At 34.9% G+C, this 15,877-nt stretch overlaps 3 protein-coding genes across 3 annotated transcripts; 2 read left to right on the top strand and 1 right to left on the bottom strand.

Moving 5' to 3' along the window:
* The first annotated feature begins 119 nt into the window (after positions 1-119).
* On the top strand, positions 120-2,895 carry LOC114369662 (reticulon-like protein B11). The gene is made up of 6 exons (XM_028326902.1): positions 120-341; positions 484-664; positions 980-1,121; positions 1,231-1,300; positions 1,405-1,581; positions 2,259-2,895. The coding sequence occupies exons 1-5, from the start codon at positions 290-292 to the stop codon at positions 1,572-1,574; spliced, it is 615 nt and encodes a 204-aa protein (XP_028182703.1). The 5' UTR covers positions 120-289; the 3' UTR covers positions 1,575-1,581; positions 2,259-2,895.
* Positions 2,896-5,199: 2,304 nt separating this feature from the next.
* On the top strand, positions 5,200-7,376 carry LOC114370692 (SPX domain-containing protein 2-like). Its single transcript, XM_028328087.1, has 3 exons — positions 5,200-5,750; positions 6,018-6,144; positions 6,499-7,376. The coding sequence occupies exons 1-3, from the start codon at positions 5,508-5,510 to the stop codon at positions 6,879-6,881; spliced, it is 753 nt and encodes a 250-aa protein (XP_028183888.1). The 5' UTR covers positions 5,200-5,507; the 3' UTR covers positions 6,882-7,376.
* An 801-nt stretch (positions 7,377-8,177) lies between these two features.
* On the bottom strand, positions 8,178-10,247 carry LOC114372308 (protein TIC 21, chloroplastic-like). The gene is made up of 4 exons (XM_028329804.1): positions 9,866-10,247; positions 9,531-9,788; positions 9,228-9,431; positions 8,178-8,684 (listed from the first exon to the last, which is right to left on the bottom strand). Exons 1-4 carry the CDS (start codon positions 10,142-10,144, stop codon positions 8,571-8,573), a joined length of 855 nt encoding a protein of 284 aa, XP_028185605.1. The 5' UTR covers positions 10,145-10,247; the 3' UTR covers positions 8,178-8,570.
* Positions 10,248-15,877: the final 5,630 nt, after the last annotated feature.

The raw sequence follows: 15,877 nt of genomic DNA, 5'->3' as shown, positions 1-15,877 counted from the left end.
ACCACATAAATTAGTATAACATTCATGATAAATATGATTTATTATAAGTAACAAATTATCTGTGATAATATGACAATTGATGGGCCGGCCCAGCCCTCGAATAGGGGTTAGAAGTTGGAACGAATGCCGTTTTGGCGTTTTTCTCTTTCCTCTTGTGCGTGCAGTAGTGACTAGTGAGCAAAAACGAAAGAAAGAGCCACCGTAACCGTAATCGCACTGTTAGTAATATCAATTCTATAGTTTGTTACTGACGCTGCACCCACCGCTAAACTAAACTTCCCCAATCACCATGGGAGATTCTAAACATATTTCCGTTCACCGTCTTCTCGGCGAAGGCTTAAGTTCTCTTTCTCTCTCTCTCTCTCTGATTTCGTTCAATCCGCCATGGATCCTTTACTGATAGCTAGAATTTGATTGTGTAATCTGATAGTAAAGAAAATCAGAGTTGATTAATTTTGCATTTGATTTGATGATGTGTGATAGTTGCTGATGTGGTGCTGTGGAAGAATTGGCGCGGAGCGGTTGCGGTGCTTGTATCTGCCACCGCATTGTGGTACCTCTTCGAGCGAGCCGGTTACAATTTCTTGTCCTTCGTCGCCAATGTAGTGTTGCTTCTTGTTGTTATTCTCTTTTTCTGGGCCAAAGCTGCTAACCTTCTCAATAGGTCCTTCACTTCCTCCAGATCATGTTTCATTTCCTAGATTTATATCTCCGCTAGATTCGTATACTTAATTACCAATATTCAAAGTTTTGAACTCTTCATAGCTGAATTGAACATTAATGCGTTTTAAGGAAATATAAATTATTGCATGTAGATAGATATGCTCTGTTGACTGTTATAAAAATTTATGCTCATGAAATTTGAATTAACGGTGAAGAATATGTTCCGAGTGCTGCTAAAGTTTAGAGAGGTGTTTTAGAGTAGTGTTGAATGTCCTTTCTTCACTTGAAGTCGAAATTGATTTGTTTAATGATGCAGACCTCTTCCTCCTCTCCCCGATCTGGAGATCTCAGAGGAAACTATTGCCAGGGTTGCTGATGCACTGCAAATTTGGATGAATCGGGCTTTGTCCGTTGCACATGACATAGCAATTGAGAGGAATTTGCTGCTTTGCCTCCAGGTATGGGGTTTATATTTTTATCCTCGTTTTACGCTGAGATTGATGAATTTAAGCACTTTGAGTACAGAATTTTATGTTGACACTTGTTTATGTGTACTTGGTGAATCAGGTTGTTGGTGTATTGTGGGTAATATCTTACATTGGTAGTTTGTTCAACTTTTTGACTTTGATCTATTTTGGTAAGTTCTATGCTTATGTAGCTTTTACATGGTCAGACTATCTTTTGTGAAACTCTCTTGGTTGGAATTCATTTGCTTTAATATTTCAATAACTTTCTGGACAGGTGTTCTTCTTTGCTTGTCTCTTCCTGTGTTGTATGACAAGTACCAGGACCAAGTTGATGACAGGCTGTGTGTGATTCATGGGATTATTCAGACACAGTATACAAAAGTTCACAGTACTGTTTTAAGCAAGATTCCAAAACTCTCAAACAAAGAAAAGAAGGTGCAGTAGGAACATGGTAAGAGCATTCTATAATTTTGCATGTATTTGATGCAAATAGTTACTCAAAAGCATATTATCTTACTTATGTTTGTAGCCAACTTGTCTATTGAATGATTAAATGTCCATGATTCTACTGTTAATAGCAATGTAACTTATTTTAGTTCTGCCTGTGGAAGAGAGCTTAAATACTACGTACCTATTTGTGTCTCAATAGTTGTCTTCAGAAAACTTTTAGTTTTGGCAGCTCTCTACTTAAGACAGAAAACTTTTTTGTGCTGCCCCCCACCCCCAACAAAAAAAAATCAATAAAATACCAGTTGCATTTATGTTAACACTCATGTTAGCTTTTGGTGAGTTTCCATGTCAATTAAAGTGTCATTATATAGAAGTTATATGCTGTGAAGTTGAAATAACTAGTTATGGGATAAATGGCATTGTAATGTATAAAAATGTGTAATTTGGTATTTTCTGGTAGTTATATCATATTTGTGCAAATTCCATTTACCGGTGTCAATACCAAATCGGTTAGATGTTTTTTATATGGAGACACTTTTTTGTATAACTTTTTCAACTAATAATTCTAACAATTTTATTTGAGTTTTATGAGCAATATAAATTATACCTTCATTCTGTAAAAATCCTTTGAATTGTTTACTTGAAATTTTTGGTTAATTTATTCTGGTTGAAATTCAGGGTGCAAATGGATAAGTGAAGTCTAGTTAGGAGTGTACGATGAAGTTCTTGAGGTTTGAAATTTCTTTTTGCTGGGATTCTATTGCTCTGTTGATTGATGGTTAGAAGATGGTATGCTTATTCTTCAGAATCAGGGTTGACCAATAGCTTTGACCTAGGTGCTTATTCTCTTACGATTTTCTTATGTACCCCTTGGAAGATGCTTTACATGAACTTTTATCAATGGGTATATTACCCTAGTTAAACTATATTTGGATAAGAAAGATTATCAGAGAGGGGAAAAATAGAAAAGAAAGGACATGGAGAACTTGAATGTCAGTTTGTTTTTTTTAGGATGGTAACATGACATGATGGTTTTGGCCACGAAAAAGTTTTTGGTTGGGTTGGTTATATGATGTATTGCTTAAGTGTTTACTTACCACTATGAGTACTGTGATAATCTTTTCTTAAGTAGGAATACAACACTGGAAATAATAATAATAATAGGTAACAAAGGTCTTGGCATTGCGTCGCCCTTATTCCTAGCCTCAGGTTGGCGTGTGCTTGCTGCTAATGTGATTGCTAATTTATATTTTGTTTATTGACTACATTTGAGTTGGCTACATTACCAATTTTTGAAGTGTGGCTTTTCTTTTCATGTTGTTGTTGCTGTTTTTTTTCTCCTCACTTTTGATTTACGCGGAGATATGTGAATGGCAATGTTGTGCATGGCGCAATGAGACCAGTAAGACCACGGATCGTTAACTTTTACATGTGTGATATTCGCTTATTGGTCAATATTGCACTCTTCTTCTTTGATGGCCCCATAAGTAATTCATTTTTATTAGCTGGGAATATATTATTGAACCACCTTGAAAGGGTAGTGTTCACTTGAGGCTAAAATCAAACAAGGATAAAAGCTTTCTAATAGCTCAAACTAGGGAGTATACATGGAATAATGCCCAAGTTTTTTTGTAAGGATCGCACTTGTTCTGTAATTGGGTTTTGGAACCTGGCCTGGTTTTGTTGTATTTAGTTGACAACTTCCAAATTAAGGCTTTGTCTCAATGCAAAAGAAAAGGAAAGAAAGAAAATTTTCATTGTATTTTCTCTCTTGTTATGCTTGCAACGACTTAACATGTAATTTTGTACAGCTTAAATTGATAAAGAATATAATCAAATCTCCAACGTAGTAACTTGTGAGTATTTTGGTTTAGGGAGCCGTTAAGTTTAAATGCTATTGTCATTCCTACTTACACTCCCTAGCAGCTTGTGTAAACAATTCCGTAGATATCTAGATTTTGCCTATTTCAGCCAATGTTTCTAGACCCAAACAACTTAATTGATTATATTCAATATCACATTATTTGGGAGGTACAGGTACCCAAACCCCCATAGGAACAACTTATAATCCCCCTTATTTGATTAACATATTATTACCAATGTTGAACGCAATTCTATCAAATAAGATTTTCACACTGGTTTAAAAATTGAATGAATAGAGTGCTTGGTATTCATCGTTACAAAAAGAAGGCATTTAAGCGCATATATAGAATTTAGTATTTTTTGTAAGGGATTGGATTATATATGAGCTAATCCTGAACCAGTGATTGTCCAACATCGATGGTTGTTAAATGTGATTACTAAAATCGTGAAATAAATATTAAAATAATTCACTGACGAATTAAAATGGGTTAAGTTGCCCAAATAGCTTAGGGGAGGACATTCCTGACGCTAAGCGAGAGAGATCAAGAATATGCTCCTCCTCTATGGAGAGAGGAGGATCAAGGGAAATATAATTTTGACACAAATTTGCACAAAAGTAACACGTGACAAAATTTATTGATTTAAAAATTAAAACTCCTCAATCTGCAGGCTAGAGTGATTCTTGAGATAAGGTCATGACTTATGCGAGGTGGTTGATGTCTCAATAATTTTTATTTTATTTTCAAAATCGCACTCAGACTTTCATTTAGACCAACTCGCGATAAAAAAAAATAAAAAAATAAAATAAAACAGAAATGAATGAATTTCGTAAAATCTATACAAAACACAATTTCGACAAATCTCATCTTACATAATTTCTTTTAATTTTTTAATCAATAGAGGTTAAAAATGATGATATCCGTCCATGTTTAGGTTGGTGCAATTTTTTCATAATATATATATCAATGCTCTAAAAAATAATATGCTTACGCAATATAGAAGCAGGAATTAATATATTGTAATCAGACTTTACAAAATGATCTCTGCATTCTTTAGATCTATTGATCAGTAAAACTATTTTAAAAACAAACGTAGAAAAGACAGCATATTAACTAGTGCAAGAGACGATTATCATTCGCTTGATTGAAGCAAGTTACCTTACTTTATGAAATATAATTTTGAAGAATAAATTTTCAATTGAAAATATCCTTAGTGGCCTCATTTCCCACTGCAACTGATCGTACCAGCATGCTCTCCTTCCATGTGCTTTATACAGTTCGATGCACTTTTGGAATCAAATGGAACCTTCATTGTACGCTGGGCTGGGCAGAATAACTTTTACTGTTTCATTGGAGGATAGCACATCCTTTAAAGCATCTGGCTAAGGGTTTGATTCTGAAATCCGTGTGTATCAATGAACATTTGTTGAGAAAAAATTAACTCTTTAAATATATCTGAGTACTTTCAGGAATTAGTCCCTAACTATTGATTAAGAGATACCCTGGAAATCATTGTTTACTCGTATTTGATGGGTTCAAATATTCCAAGTTAACCAATGCACTAATTCCATGTACAAGCATTAAAATTTAATTGTTTGGCAGCATGTGCAATCAGAGACATATATGTTGAATATCCATTTATATTATGGTCGATAGTTTATTGTGATCCATTAACTAGTAAATTATAATATTCTGGTCAATTCACTACAGACCACAGTACATTTTATGATTCGGGCATCATGTGATCAATCCTAAGTGCCTTGTGGTAGCAGTAGATTTGCCCGAGAGCATTTTCTAACAAGACAAGAAAAACAGCAGAATAGAAATATAATGCATACTGTTATCCCTCGCATCAAGGAAAAAGACAGAGAAACCTACGCTATTGCGTGTTAGAACATAGAAGAATATCCAAAATTCAACATTCACTCCGCCCGAATATTCTAATACCCGAACTCAATAAAAACCGGTGTTTCATTTCCTTCAATCCTCTCCACTCCACCTACTCGATCACTAACAATCAACAAACATCATTTTGCTTAGTGATTAACAGATTGTTAGCATTAACATGAAGTTTGAGAAGATCCTGAAGAGGCTGATTGAGCAGACGCTGCCTGATTGGCGCGACAAATTCTTGTGCTACAAAATCTTGAAGAAACAATTGAACGTTATGTGTCCCGAAGATGGCCAAGCTCCACCCCAATTGGATGCCAACGAACTCAACCACTTCCTTACTCTCTTGCAGCTCGAGATTGACAAGTTCAACAATTTCTTTATAGACAAGGAAGAAGAATATGTCATCAAATGGAGGGTAACTAACTATCCACATACATTTCTTTCACGTTTTTCTTCCATCTTTTCTTGTTTTGGCCTTCTATATCAGCATTGATTGGATAAACTTCTCAATAAGCGAAAAGAAAATAATGACGTTGAATTAATTTAACTTCTCTTGTATTAAAATTAGCTTTTGGAGAAGCTAAATCGGAGAACTTCTATAAATTAACTTATTTTCTTTTACTATTTGTACTTATTTATTCAAACAGGACCATAAATATATAATCTGCGGTTTGTGTTGCAGGAGTTGCAAGACAGAGTTGTAGAAGCTGTGAATTCAAATGTAGACCTGATGTCATTGGGGACGGAAACAGTAGATTTTCATGGGGAGATGGTTTTGTTAGAGAACTACAGTGCTCTCAACTACACAGGCATGTTATGTTCTAAGAGCTCATTCATGCATGAATGCTACTATTGACTAAGTGTTTTTTCTGTCTTTTATTTACTTTAAAGAGAAGTTTCTTGGATGAGTTTAATAGGCATATACTTTCAGTGTGAAAGTTTTTTAACTATTGTCTATCAACTAATCAGAATTGGTAACACTTTTTTTATGTAGTTTTTATAAAAGTAAACAAACTTACTATATATAACGATTTGTGATAACTATGAGTTCATGTGTTATTTATTCTTCTTGGATAACGATTTGTGATAACTATGAGTTCATGTGTTATTTATTCTTCTTGGATTGAGAAGGGGTTTGATTGATGATGAATGTTTAAGTGCAGGTTTACTGAAGATAATAAAAAAACACGATAAGAAAACTGGTGCTCTACTTCGCTCACCTTTTATCCAAGCTGTGGTGAAGCAGCCCTTCTATGAAATTGATGCGCTTAACAAGCTTGTAAAGGAGTCTGAGGTGATACTAAGCATTCTTTTCAACAATGGCCCGAGCACATCAATAAGCCAGGATTTTATGCAAAATGGTTTTGGCTCCATGAGTGATAAAGAAAATAAAGAGACTGTAATGCAGGTTCCCGAAGAACTATCTGAAATAAAAAATATGAAGAACATGTATATGGAACTAACTCTAACAGCACTGCATACCTTGGAGCAAATCAGGGGTAGAAGCTCAACTCTAAGCATGTTCCCATCTTCTCCACACAACTAGGATTTGCAATTGCAAGAGGATTGAAAGAAAAAAAAAATTGCACTAGAGAGAGCAACCTAGTAGATACTGAGAATAACATGGATCTTCTCGTGTTTTTATATGGTTAATATTATAGAGACTAATGCAAGCATCCAAATAGTTACTCGGAATATATCACACATGATGGTTGTTGACTCTCAGTCTCATGTTTCCTTGTTGCCCTTTTCTGTGTTGAGATCCTACTTAATAAATTTGAGTGGAGAAACTCATTTTACTTAGTATATATAGTCATTATAGTTCAGGGCTATCTAATAATTTCTAAGTAGGTGGGTGTGGCTCGATTCTTTCCCCTTATCTGTTTTGTAATGTACAAAATGGTTTGGTGTTATGAACTGGTCAACTATTTTGGTCTAACTTTAGCCCTCAAGATGGTAGCCACTATGAATGTGTTAACAATCTCTCCCACTTGTACATTTTCATATGAAATTGTAAGTTAGAAAGAGGTTGGAAAGGAAACGAATGAAGAGTAAACGGACCCCATATAGTACGAGATGACTCGATAGGCATGTTAAATTGGGCTTGAGTCATAATTTCCTGTTTTTAATAAAAACTTTGATGAATTCTATAATGATACCTGTAACTGTATAAACTTAAAAAAATGAGTCACTTTTATAAATTAAATTAAATTAAGCATATGCTTAAGCATATATAAGAGAAAATTAGCCTAAATAAAGCAAGTAAAAAGTTATGTTTTGGAAGAAGAAAAAAGTAATTCAAACTCGACTGATTTATTTTAACGACTTAAATTAAAAACATGAATTTGTCTTGATTAAAAATTTATTTACAGTTTGATTATTTTTCTATACAAATTTTCTTTTTAAATAAAATTTTATTAATTTATTATTCAATAGATACCTCCATGTTAAAAAGTAAAGAAAAATAATAAAATATACTTTTGTATAATAGCAACGGCTTAGTATGAGTGATGAAAAAAATATTTCTTTGAAGAAAATTTATAATCATGCATTTAAAATGACTCTTAAAAAAGTAACAAAAAAATGACTCTTAAAAAAGTAACAAAAAAATGACTCTTTAACATTGAAATTACCGCCTGTGTGGACAGACTGACATGATTGAAGATAGTTTTTACTAACTATTATGTGTCCTTAAGGCTTCTTAATTCTTAGTCCTGACTTGCAAGTATCGATCAAATTCCTGCACACAAAACCCACTATTATGTGAATCCTGCGCATGAACCAAAACCAATACTGTACGAGATTCTGACGCAAATACAAAATCATGGCCAAAATACAATTCTAACAAAAAAAATTCTGTTTCCTCAGACAAGGACTCCACATCATACTGAAAAGAAACAAAAACCCGCAGATTGCATGACAGGTCTAATATACAATTATTTGAAATTTGCGTTTTGAAATTTCTCTGATTGACACTAACCGTAGACAAGCTATGAAAGTAAGTGAAAACTCCAATGTCCAAGGATCTTCATTTGCTGAGGAGTTATCATGCTTATTAGCAATATTGCACAGGATCTTTTAAAATTGGAAATACACGATGAGGTCAATTGCCTAGGAAGAGGGCCTCAAAACGCTGTATCAAAAAGCTGAACACAATTAATTAAGCAAATAACCACAAGAGACGAGGGACAATTGTTGGGTGTGTGATTTCATTATACTAGTCTCGAGGCACATATTACGCAAATTTGGGAAATGAAGTTGCATCTGAAGGTGGTAATGTGACTGATCGCAGCAACTCCAGTGAGAAAACAAGCCCAAGGAAATGAGAAAGAATAGTGTTCGCTGAAGCCTGTACAACAAAGACAATAAGTCATTTCTTGATGAGTGGCACCAAGCAGTCAAACATTATTTTGATTTTTGTTCTCATTTTAAATGGAAATATTTTCACTAGGATCAATGATTGCAAAAATGCAGGTGTACTAGAAAAATCTTGGAAACAATAAACAAGGCAACATTACAGAAAGTGTATTAGAAAGTACTACTATTTTCATTATGCGATACTAAACAGATCAACCTGATGGGAAAAAATATACTAAACAACATCAAAGCCTTCCTATTTCCAGAAGTCATTTACATTATTTCAAATTTGACACCTCTAAAGTAAGGGGTGCATTTCAGAGGTGAAAGTGTAGAGGAGTTATAATTTATAATTATTGATTGAAAATCCAAGGGGGTAAATTTTTACATATAGCTATTATGAGAGTTCAATTGTTTCTGTTTTCAATCCTATTGTAATGTTAAGCTCCACAAAATAACAGTAGTCAAAACTTGTCCCAAACAGATAGAATTGTTGTTCAGGTGGAAAAAATACAACTTTATATTGAAGACATACCTGCACCAAAAATACATCCAATGCGAGCACTGGGGTGCTACCGGGAGAAATTCCCTGATAATACGGGTTTGCCGAGGAAGTGAGAGCCTTAGCAACTAACAATCCAACCGTGGCTTGCATCCCAAGAATAGCAGCACCCATCCCCAACAGGTTCAACATTATACCATTTTTCAAGCCTTTCACTACATCAGCACGAGGAGGAGCCTGAAAACACAAGTAAAAGCAAAAACTAAGCCACCTCATAAAAAAACACTAAATGATTTCACATCATCTCCCTAAGCAAATTCAATAATTCACACACACCTTGGTAGGGTCATTTGAAGTTTTTCGAAGCTTCTCAGAGAGACGAATATAGCCAAAGGACCAAAACACTGAAATGAAGGCAGCAACTATTCCACCCGCCGTGGCATAAAATGTGGCCGGCGATGTCACTTTTCCGGTGACGACGACGGAGAATGAGAGTATGACGGCAGCCACGACGGTACACACTAGCTGACCCCAAAACCCTAAGTTACCCAAACGTTTGAAGTATCTCGCCGTCTTCTCCAATCTCTTCGCCACCTGCACCACAACAATACCACACATTGGAACCCTAGAAATGCATGCGATTCGAATAATCCAAGAGCACACAACAGTACCTGCTCGAGTTTGGCCTTATCTGATTCGTCGTTGGAGGGAGTGAATGCCGGAGACACTTGCGAAGAAGCGCTTGCGGTGAAGGGAAGCTTCTTCCATGGTTGACGAGCGATGGAGGAACTAAAAGAGGAAGATGAACGAGCCCGATTGAGAAGGGGTGAGGGGAAGGAATTCGGGCGGAGAAATGGTTGAGGGAGTGGAGGGGAGGCGACGGCGGAGGCTGACAGAGGAACTGCCGTGAAGCTGCCGGCGCGTGTTGCCGGCAGAAGTAGCGTCTGCATTGCCGGTGTTGTGTTAGGGTGAAAGAAAGCGTAGTGTCTCCGTTCGACTTTTGACGGTCTTTTCTTCTTCCGTCTTCTGCTTTCCAGATTCCCACGCTTTCAAACTCGGAATGTTAAAGGCCCAGTTTTTAGTTGGATTTTGCTCCATTTCCTCTCGGCTATTGCTTCCTGCACCTCCTTTACGGCTTCCAGAATGGTCAATCCAGAATGTAATAATGCAAAATTACATTCTGAAATGTACCCCTTTGTGTCTTCCAGTATGACCAATCTAAAAGGTAAAAACATTCCATATAGAGTGCAGGAAACAACTTCAAGGTGCAGAAAGTAACAGCCTTTCCCCTTTCACATTGAGCCTTTGTAACTAAATCATCGATGGGTTTTGTTGGGGTATTACTATTGGCACCCTCACTTTATTTTTAGTAAAATATCTCCTTATGTTTAACACCCTTCGACACAGCACAATTGAAACAAGTTTTCGTGTGTCAAAGTAACTTGATGAACATATATTTAATTTACTTTATCCTATTTATTTTTTTAAGATAATTCCTCATTTAAAATAAGAATATACATTAAATCAATAAGATACTTTTTATTGGTAAGAATAAAAAAATATTATTTGAAATTTACAATAATTCACCTATCAATTTATCATGTTTAATCAATTGAACTAGATTAATAAGATACTAATAAAGGTGAAATTAAAGAATTAAGATGTATACATTTAATATCGGGACAAAGTTAAAAGAAAATTCAAAGAATAGTGAAGGAAGACATAACATGCTACATGTGTACATTGATCATAAATAGCAAAACACCAATTATATATGATTTAAATAAGTTTTTATACTTGAAAAATAGATGATTTTTAGATTACTACCTAAAAATTCATTTTTTTCAACTAAGCACCTGAAAAAAAAAATTCAGTTTCATTTTAATACCTGCCTAATTGTCTTCCGTTAAGTTATGATGTGATAGATAGAGTGTCACGTCACTATGTCTTATTACCGACATGTCATTGTCATGTCATTTAAGGTGATAATGTGACAATGAGGTATCCGTGACAAGGTGTGATTATGTGGTATTTCGTCTACCACATCATTACTTAACGGAAGACGACTAACGACAAGTAATAAAATGAAATTGAAATTTTTTTCAAGTACTTAGGGTGAAAAAAAGAAATGAATGTTAGATAATAATTTAAAAATAACCTATATTTCAGGTATAAAAAACTTAATTAAGCCTATAAATATTAGTTTATGAAAATGGGTTTCCTCAATTTGTAAAAAACTGCAAAGTCTCAATTTAAACAAATAATAATTATTGGATTAAAATTAATGGTTAGGATGAATTTTAACAAAACTCATTGTTTTACTTTTCCAGTTTTATTTCATATATTTTTTAACTCACATTAAAAGCATCACTCTATCACTCTAAGAGTTTGATGTTCCTTGGAGAAATACCAATTAGCTAGCAATAGTCCCACTAATGACATAAACTTGAGCTTCAACCATAATTGCCACAGACCATAACATGGTCAGAACAGCCAAAGCATAATAAGCTGGCACCCAAGAATCCTCCTTCCATTCACAATCATATCCACTCTTCAAATTCTTCGCAATAATCTTCCCATTAAACCTCGCAAACACCATGAAAACCACGATTGGAACAAAATACATTACTAACCCAACAGACAAACAAGGCAGCACCCCGAACAAAGCCATGTCCTCAAAAGTGCATGGGAAGTGACCCCGATTATGCTCACCGTGAGCTCCATGCGATGCCAATTCACCACCAAGATCCACACAAATGATCCCAATCACCAAAAACAAGAACACCAAAACCAGAACCCGGTATGCGAGGGGGAACACGTTGCTGCAAGACGCGCCAAGGGTGCAGGCCACAAACCAATACACATTGAGGAAAACGGGGATGGCGATAAAGAGTGGAATAACAATGTAGACAATTTGTTTGGTGTAATGCTTGAGTAAGAGAAGCAGAGCCTAGCACAAGGGGATGCTGAGAACGAAGGTGATGACGAGAGTCCATATGAGACCCTTCACCAATTTTGGAGAAACAAATGATGTTGTGTCAACGAGTGAGAGTCACGTGGAGACGGAGGAGGAGGAGGAATTAGGAAGGTTTAGGACGCAGGAGGTGGTGGTGGGGTCATAGGTGAAGGAGGAAAGAGAAGGGTAGCTCTTGTTTCGGGGGATGATGGCGAAGATGCCAAAGGCAAAGGAGAAAAGTAGGAAGATAAGAAAGAGGGTTAGGAAAGGAAGGTCCTTGAAGAAGATAGAACTCCTCAATTTATAAAAATATGTGAAGTAAAATGGTGAAAATAAAACAGTGAATTTTGTTAAAAATCATCATAACCATTAATTTTAATCCAACAAACATCATACTCCTAGAGTGATAAAGTGATATTTTTAATGTGAGTTAAAAATATGTGAAATAAAACTGTAAAAGTAAAACAGTGAGTTTTGTTAAAATTCATTTTAATAATTAATTTTAATCTAATCATTATTATTTATTTAAATTGAGATTCTGTGATTTTTTATAAATTGAGGAGATCTATTCCCATTAGTTTACTCTAAATAAATAAATTAATGCTAGGGTGATTTATGATTATCGGACAATGCCATCAGTTTGGTGCAAAAATAATAAGAAAACTAGACGTTGTATCTCGTGAGCTATTATTATATTATATTGAACCCTAGACACTTACCGATTCTGTGGGGTTTATCATCTGAAGCCTAAAACTATATTCGCCTTCAAGATTTCTTTATAATAATTGAATTTCAATGGCTGAAATCATTTCCAGCTCAACAAAAGATAGGCTAAAATTAGATGATAATCAAGAAGGCAAAGACATACCTCCAAGCAAAGTTATGAAATCTAGTCAGTCATCTTGTTAAGGTATTGGGTCAATGATTTAATCGGTGAATTAGTAATTGGTCCAATTTGATCCGGTATATATTACAAAATTTAAAATTATTTATATATCTATTATATATAAATACATACCTAACATTATTTGATTAAAAAAAATTCATTCATACTCTAAAATTCAAAATAATAATTGAAGTATTAAAGTTGATAACACAAGTTTCAAAATAATTTAATAATATAATCACACAAGTCTAAGGTTTTTTTTAGAGCATTTTTTAGTTTTTTTTACACGAAACACGTTTTAAATATTAGTTCGGGTCGACAGGTTTATTTCAAACCGACCGAGTCATCACGGGTCAGATACACGATTGATCCAATAACCAAATCGATCCGATTATGCCACCGAATTCCAATTAAACCAGTCCAACCGGTCAGGTGGGACTGAGTTTTGGAACTATGCCTCCAAGAAATCACGAGGTCTAATTTTAGACAATATATTTTTGGCATATGGTTTGATCGGAAATAGGCAGACATGTGATGAGGCGATAATTTTGTCATCATGGACAATATTGGGTGATAAATACTTAACGTGATCTTAAATACTACTTAATGTGGTCACACGTGTCGTAGTTTACTGCCCCATCAACGGGTAGTGCTGAGGAAACACCAAAAAGAAACAAATGCATCATAACCACTGAAAGAAAGTGCAAGACAACCTGAGCTAAAAAGAAAAGTAAAAGAGAAAAGTGAGAAAAGCAGGGCAACGGTAATTTTCATTTTGCATGTTGGAATCGATAACTATATAAAATAATGTTTAATTAACCATTTTGCAAGTTATCTAATTAGTCCCTACTTGTAATTATTAAGTATACATTTTAAAAGTTTCATTCTTAAATATTCTCCCATATTATAGCTCCAACACATACTTCTTTTCTTGCAAGTTGCAAAATTCCTTAGATGGAGAAACAATTGGTCCCTAAGTCCAGTGATCCTGAAAAGATATACAATCAGGCCCAACTAGTAGTTCCAGAAATCCTTGTGCGAAACCATTCCCACATTCTTGTCAGATAGTACGCTGAAAAGATATACAATCTTCTGTCGACTCATTGAAATGCGTCTTGAGAATGAGAATTTAAGCAATCCAATCAAAGATACTAGTGTGTTCATATGGCATTAATTACCTGAGCAAGTGTCCTCGTTTTGTTTATTTAAAACATCTTGCTCATAGTCTTGGACTGGGTTCATCTCAGAAAAGCTGAAGTCTCACGTGAAAGTTTTGTCCCGTTACAAAACTTACAAGCATACTCACGAATAAAATATATCATATCTTCAGTCTTTACATAAATTACTAACTTCAAATCTGTGTGTTGTGCTAAAATAACTATGTAACCTCGTGACTCAGATTAAAAAAAGAAGGCTTCGGGATTTGGATTTTATATATGTTTTTCCCTACTGAAAAATATAATATTTGTTATTTGAACAGTTGGGGTTATGAACTTTTCCCTATTAAAAATCGTGGCCTGCTGAGGAAGCATTTAGGACTTAGACCTACATTCATGATGGACAATAATCTATCACTTTTAAGGTTGGAATTAAGATTATACACGGCATGCTTTTTGAAACCTTCAGAGTCCATTATTTAAGAAAATGATGGTGACAGGGCAGTTGCAATGAGTTTAATTGTTATTGAAGTAGACACATGTGAAGTCACAGGAACACCTTCCCAATTACTGTGTTATAAATGACCCTTACTTGTATAGTGAACATTGAAATGTGATTGGTGAAATGTTTTTTTCCCTCCATATAGTTTACGCCCGTGACTCCCCTGTTTTGTTATTAAACTGTTTGTACTACGTATCAAATCAAAAGGCACAAGTGTCCAAATGGTGATTAGTGACTTCAGTAGCTAAAGAACATTAACAAATTATTTGTGATCACTTACTACCTTTGTTAATTTGACACCACTTCAGCATCATTGTCCCAATCCTTCAATTGTCTTTGACCATGATAGGAACCAATTGTAGGTGGTACCGAACCCAATGGAAACGGGGCAAGCACAATTCACAAACAGAGAAAAGAGTGCCCCCCGCCCCTTCAGGTCCCATGACCTCAACTTATTGTCTCATTGCATTTTCATAAGGATTTCCAGAAACTATCTATTGTCATTTTACGTCCCTATTATCGTTCTTATTCAAGAATTTTGCATTTAACATATCTTTGTTAACAATTTAATTAACAAAGGAAAAAAAAGAAGGATATTTTAAGTAAAAAATGACTTAAATAGGAATAATTAATAATGGACATCTTGCAGTGAAATAGACATACCCGAAATTCCTTTGCGATTCATTATTCCATGAATTGCATTCTGGTTGTCATTGAATCACATTGAATTACCATAACTGTTGTAACTCTTGTTTGCCAGAAATTTATTTACAGATGAGAGAAAGAACTACCTCCTGCTGTCTTTTTATTTAAGTATCAATGGAATTCCTAAAAATTAGTCTATATAATTCCTACAAGCTGTAAATTCCATGTCACTACAAACTGCATATTTTATTAATGTTAAACACGGTGTAAAATATGTACTAGAATCACCTTCCTAGAAATTTCATTTTTTTTTTCACCCACATCCACGAAATACTAAATTCACGGGGGTGGTGGTGGTGGACTGTTCAGATACTCTGCTACAAGTCATGGGGTTCAACTCACTCGTGTGTCTTTTAGCAACAATTAGATTCCTTTCAGTTCTACTTACCAATTATGCGTAAATAATTTTTTGTTTTTTTTTCTCCTAAGACTTGACAGAGAGAGAGAGAGAGTAGGCACAGCAGTACCATATAACTC

This window comes from Glycine soja, chromosome 10, assembly GCF_004193775.1.
Source record: "Glycine soja cultivar W05 chromosome 10, ASM419377v2, whole genome shotgun sequence".
Lineage (NCBI taxonomy): Eukaryota > Viridiplantae > Streptophyta > Magnoliopsida > Fabales > Fabaceae > Glycine > Glycine soja.
The sequence above is the reverse complement of the archived record's forward strand: the minus strand, read 5'-3'. Positions and strand labels throughout refer to the sequence as shown.

Coding starts and splice junctions, on each gene's coding strand:
- LOC114372308 (XM_028329804.1), bottom strand. CDS start 10,144: ATGCAGACGCTACTTCTGCCGGCAACACGCGCCGGCAGCTTCACGGCA. Junction 9,789..9,865: donor ATAAGGCCAAACTCGAGCAG/GTACTGTTGTGT, acceptor GTTGTGGTGCAG/GTGGCGAAGAGATTGGAGAA. Junction 8,685..9,227: donor TGGATGTATTTTTGGTGCAG/GTATGTCTTCAA, acceptor TTTGTTGTACAG/GCTTCAGCGAACACTATTCT.
- LOC114369662 (XM_028326902.1), top strand. CDS start 290: ATGGGAGATTCTAAACATATTTCCGTTCACCGTCTTCTCGGCGAAGGC. Junction 342..483: donor TCTTCTCGGCGAAGGCTTAA/GTTCTCTTTCTC, acceptor GATGTGTGATAG/TTGCTGATGTGGTGCTGTGG. Junction 1,301..1,404: donor TTTGACTTTGATCTATTTTG/GTAAGTTCTATG, acceptor CTTTCTGGACAG/GTGTTCTTCTTTGCTTGTCT.
- LOC114370692 (XM_028328087.1), top strand. CDS start 5,508: ATGAAGTTTGAGAAGATCCTGAAGAGGCTGATTGAGCAGACGCTGCCT. Junction 5,751..6,017: donor AATATGTCATCAAATGGAGG/GTAACTAACTAT, acceptor TTTGTGTTGCAG/GAGTTGCAAGACAGAGTTGT. Junction 6,145..6,498: donor CAGTGCTCTCAACTACACAG/GCATGTTATGTT, acceptor GTTTAAGTGCAG/GTTTACTGAAGATAATAAAA.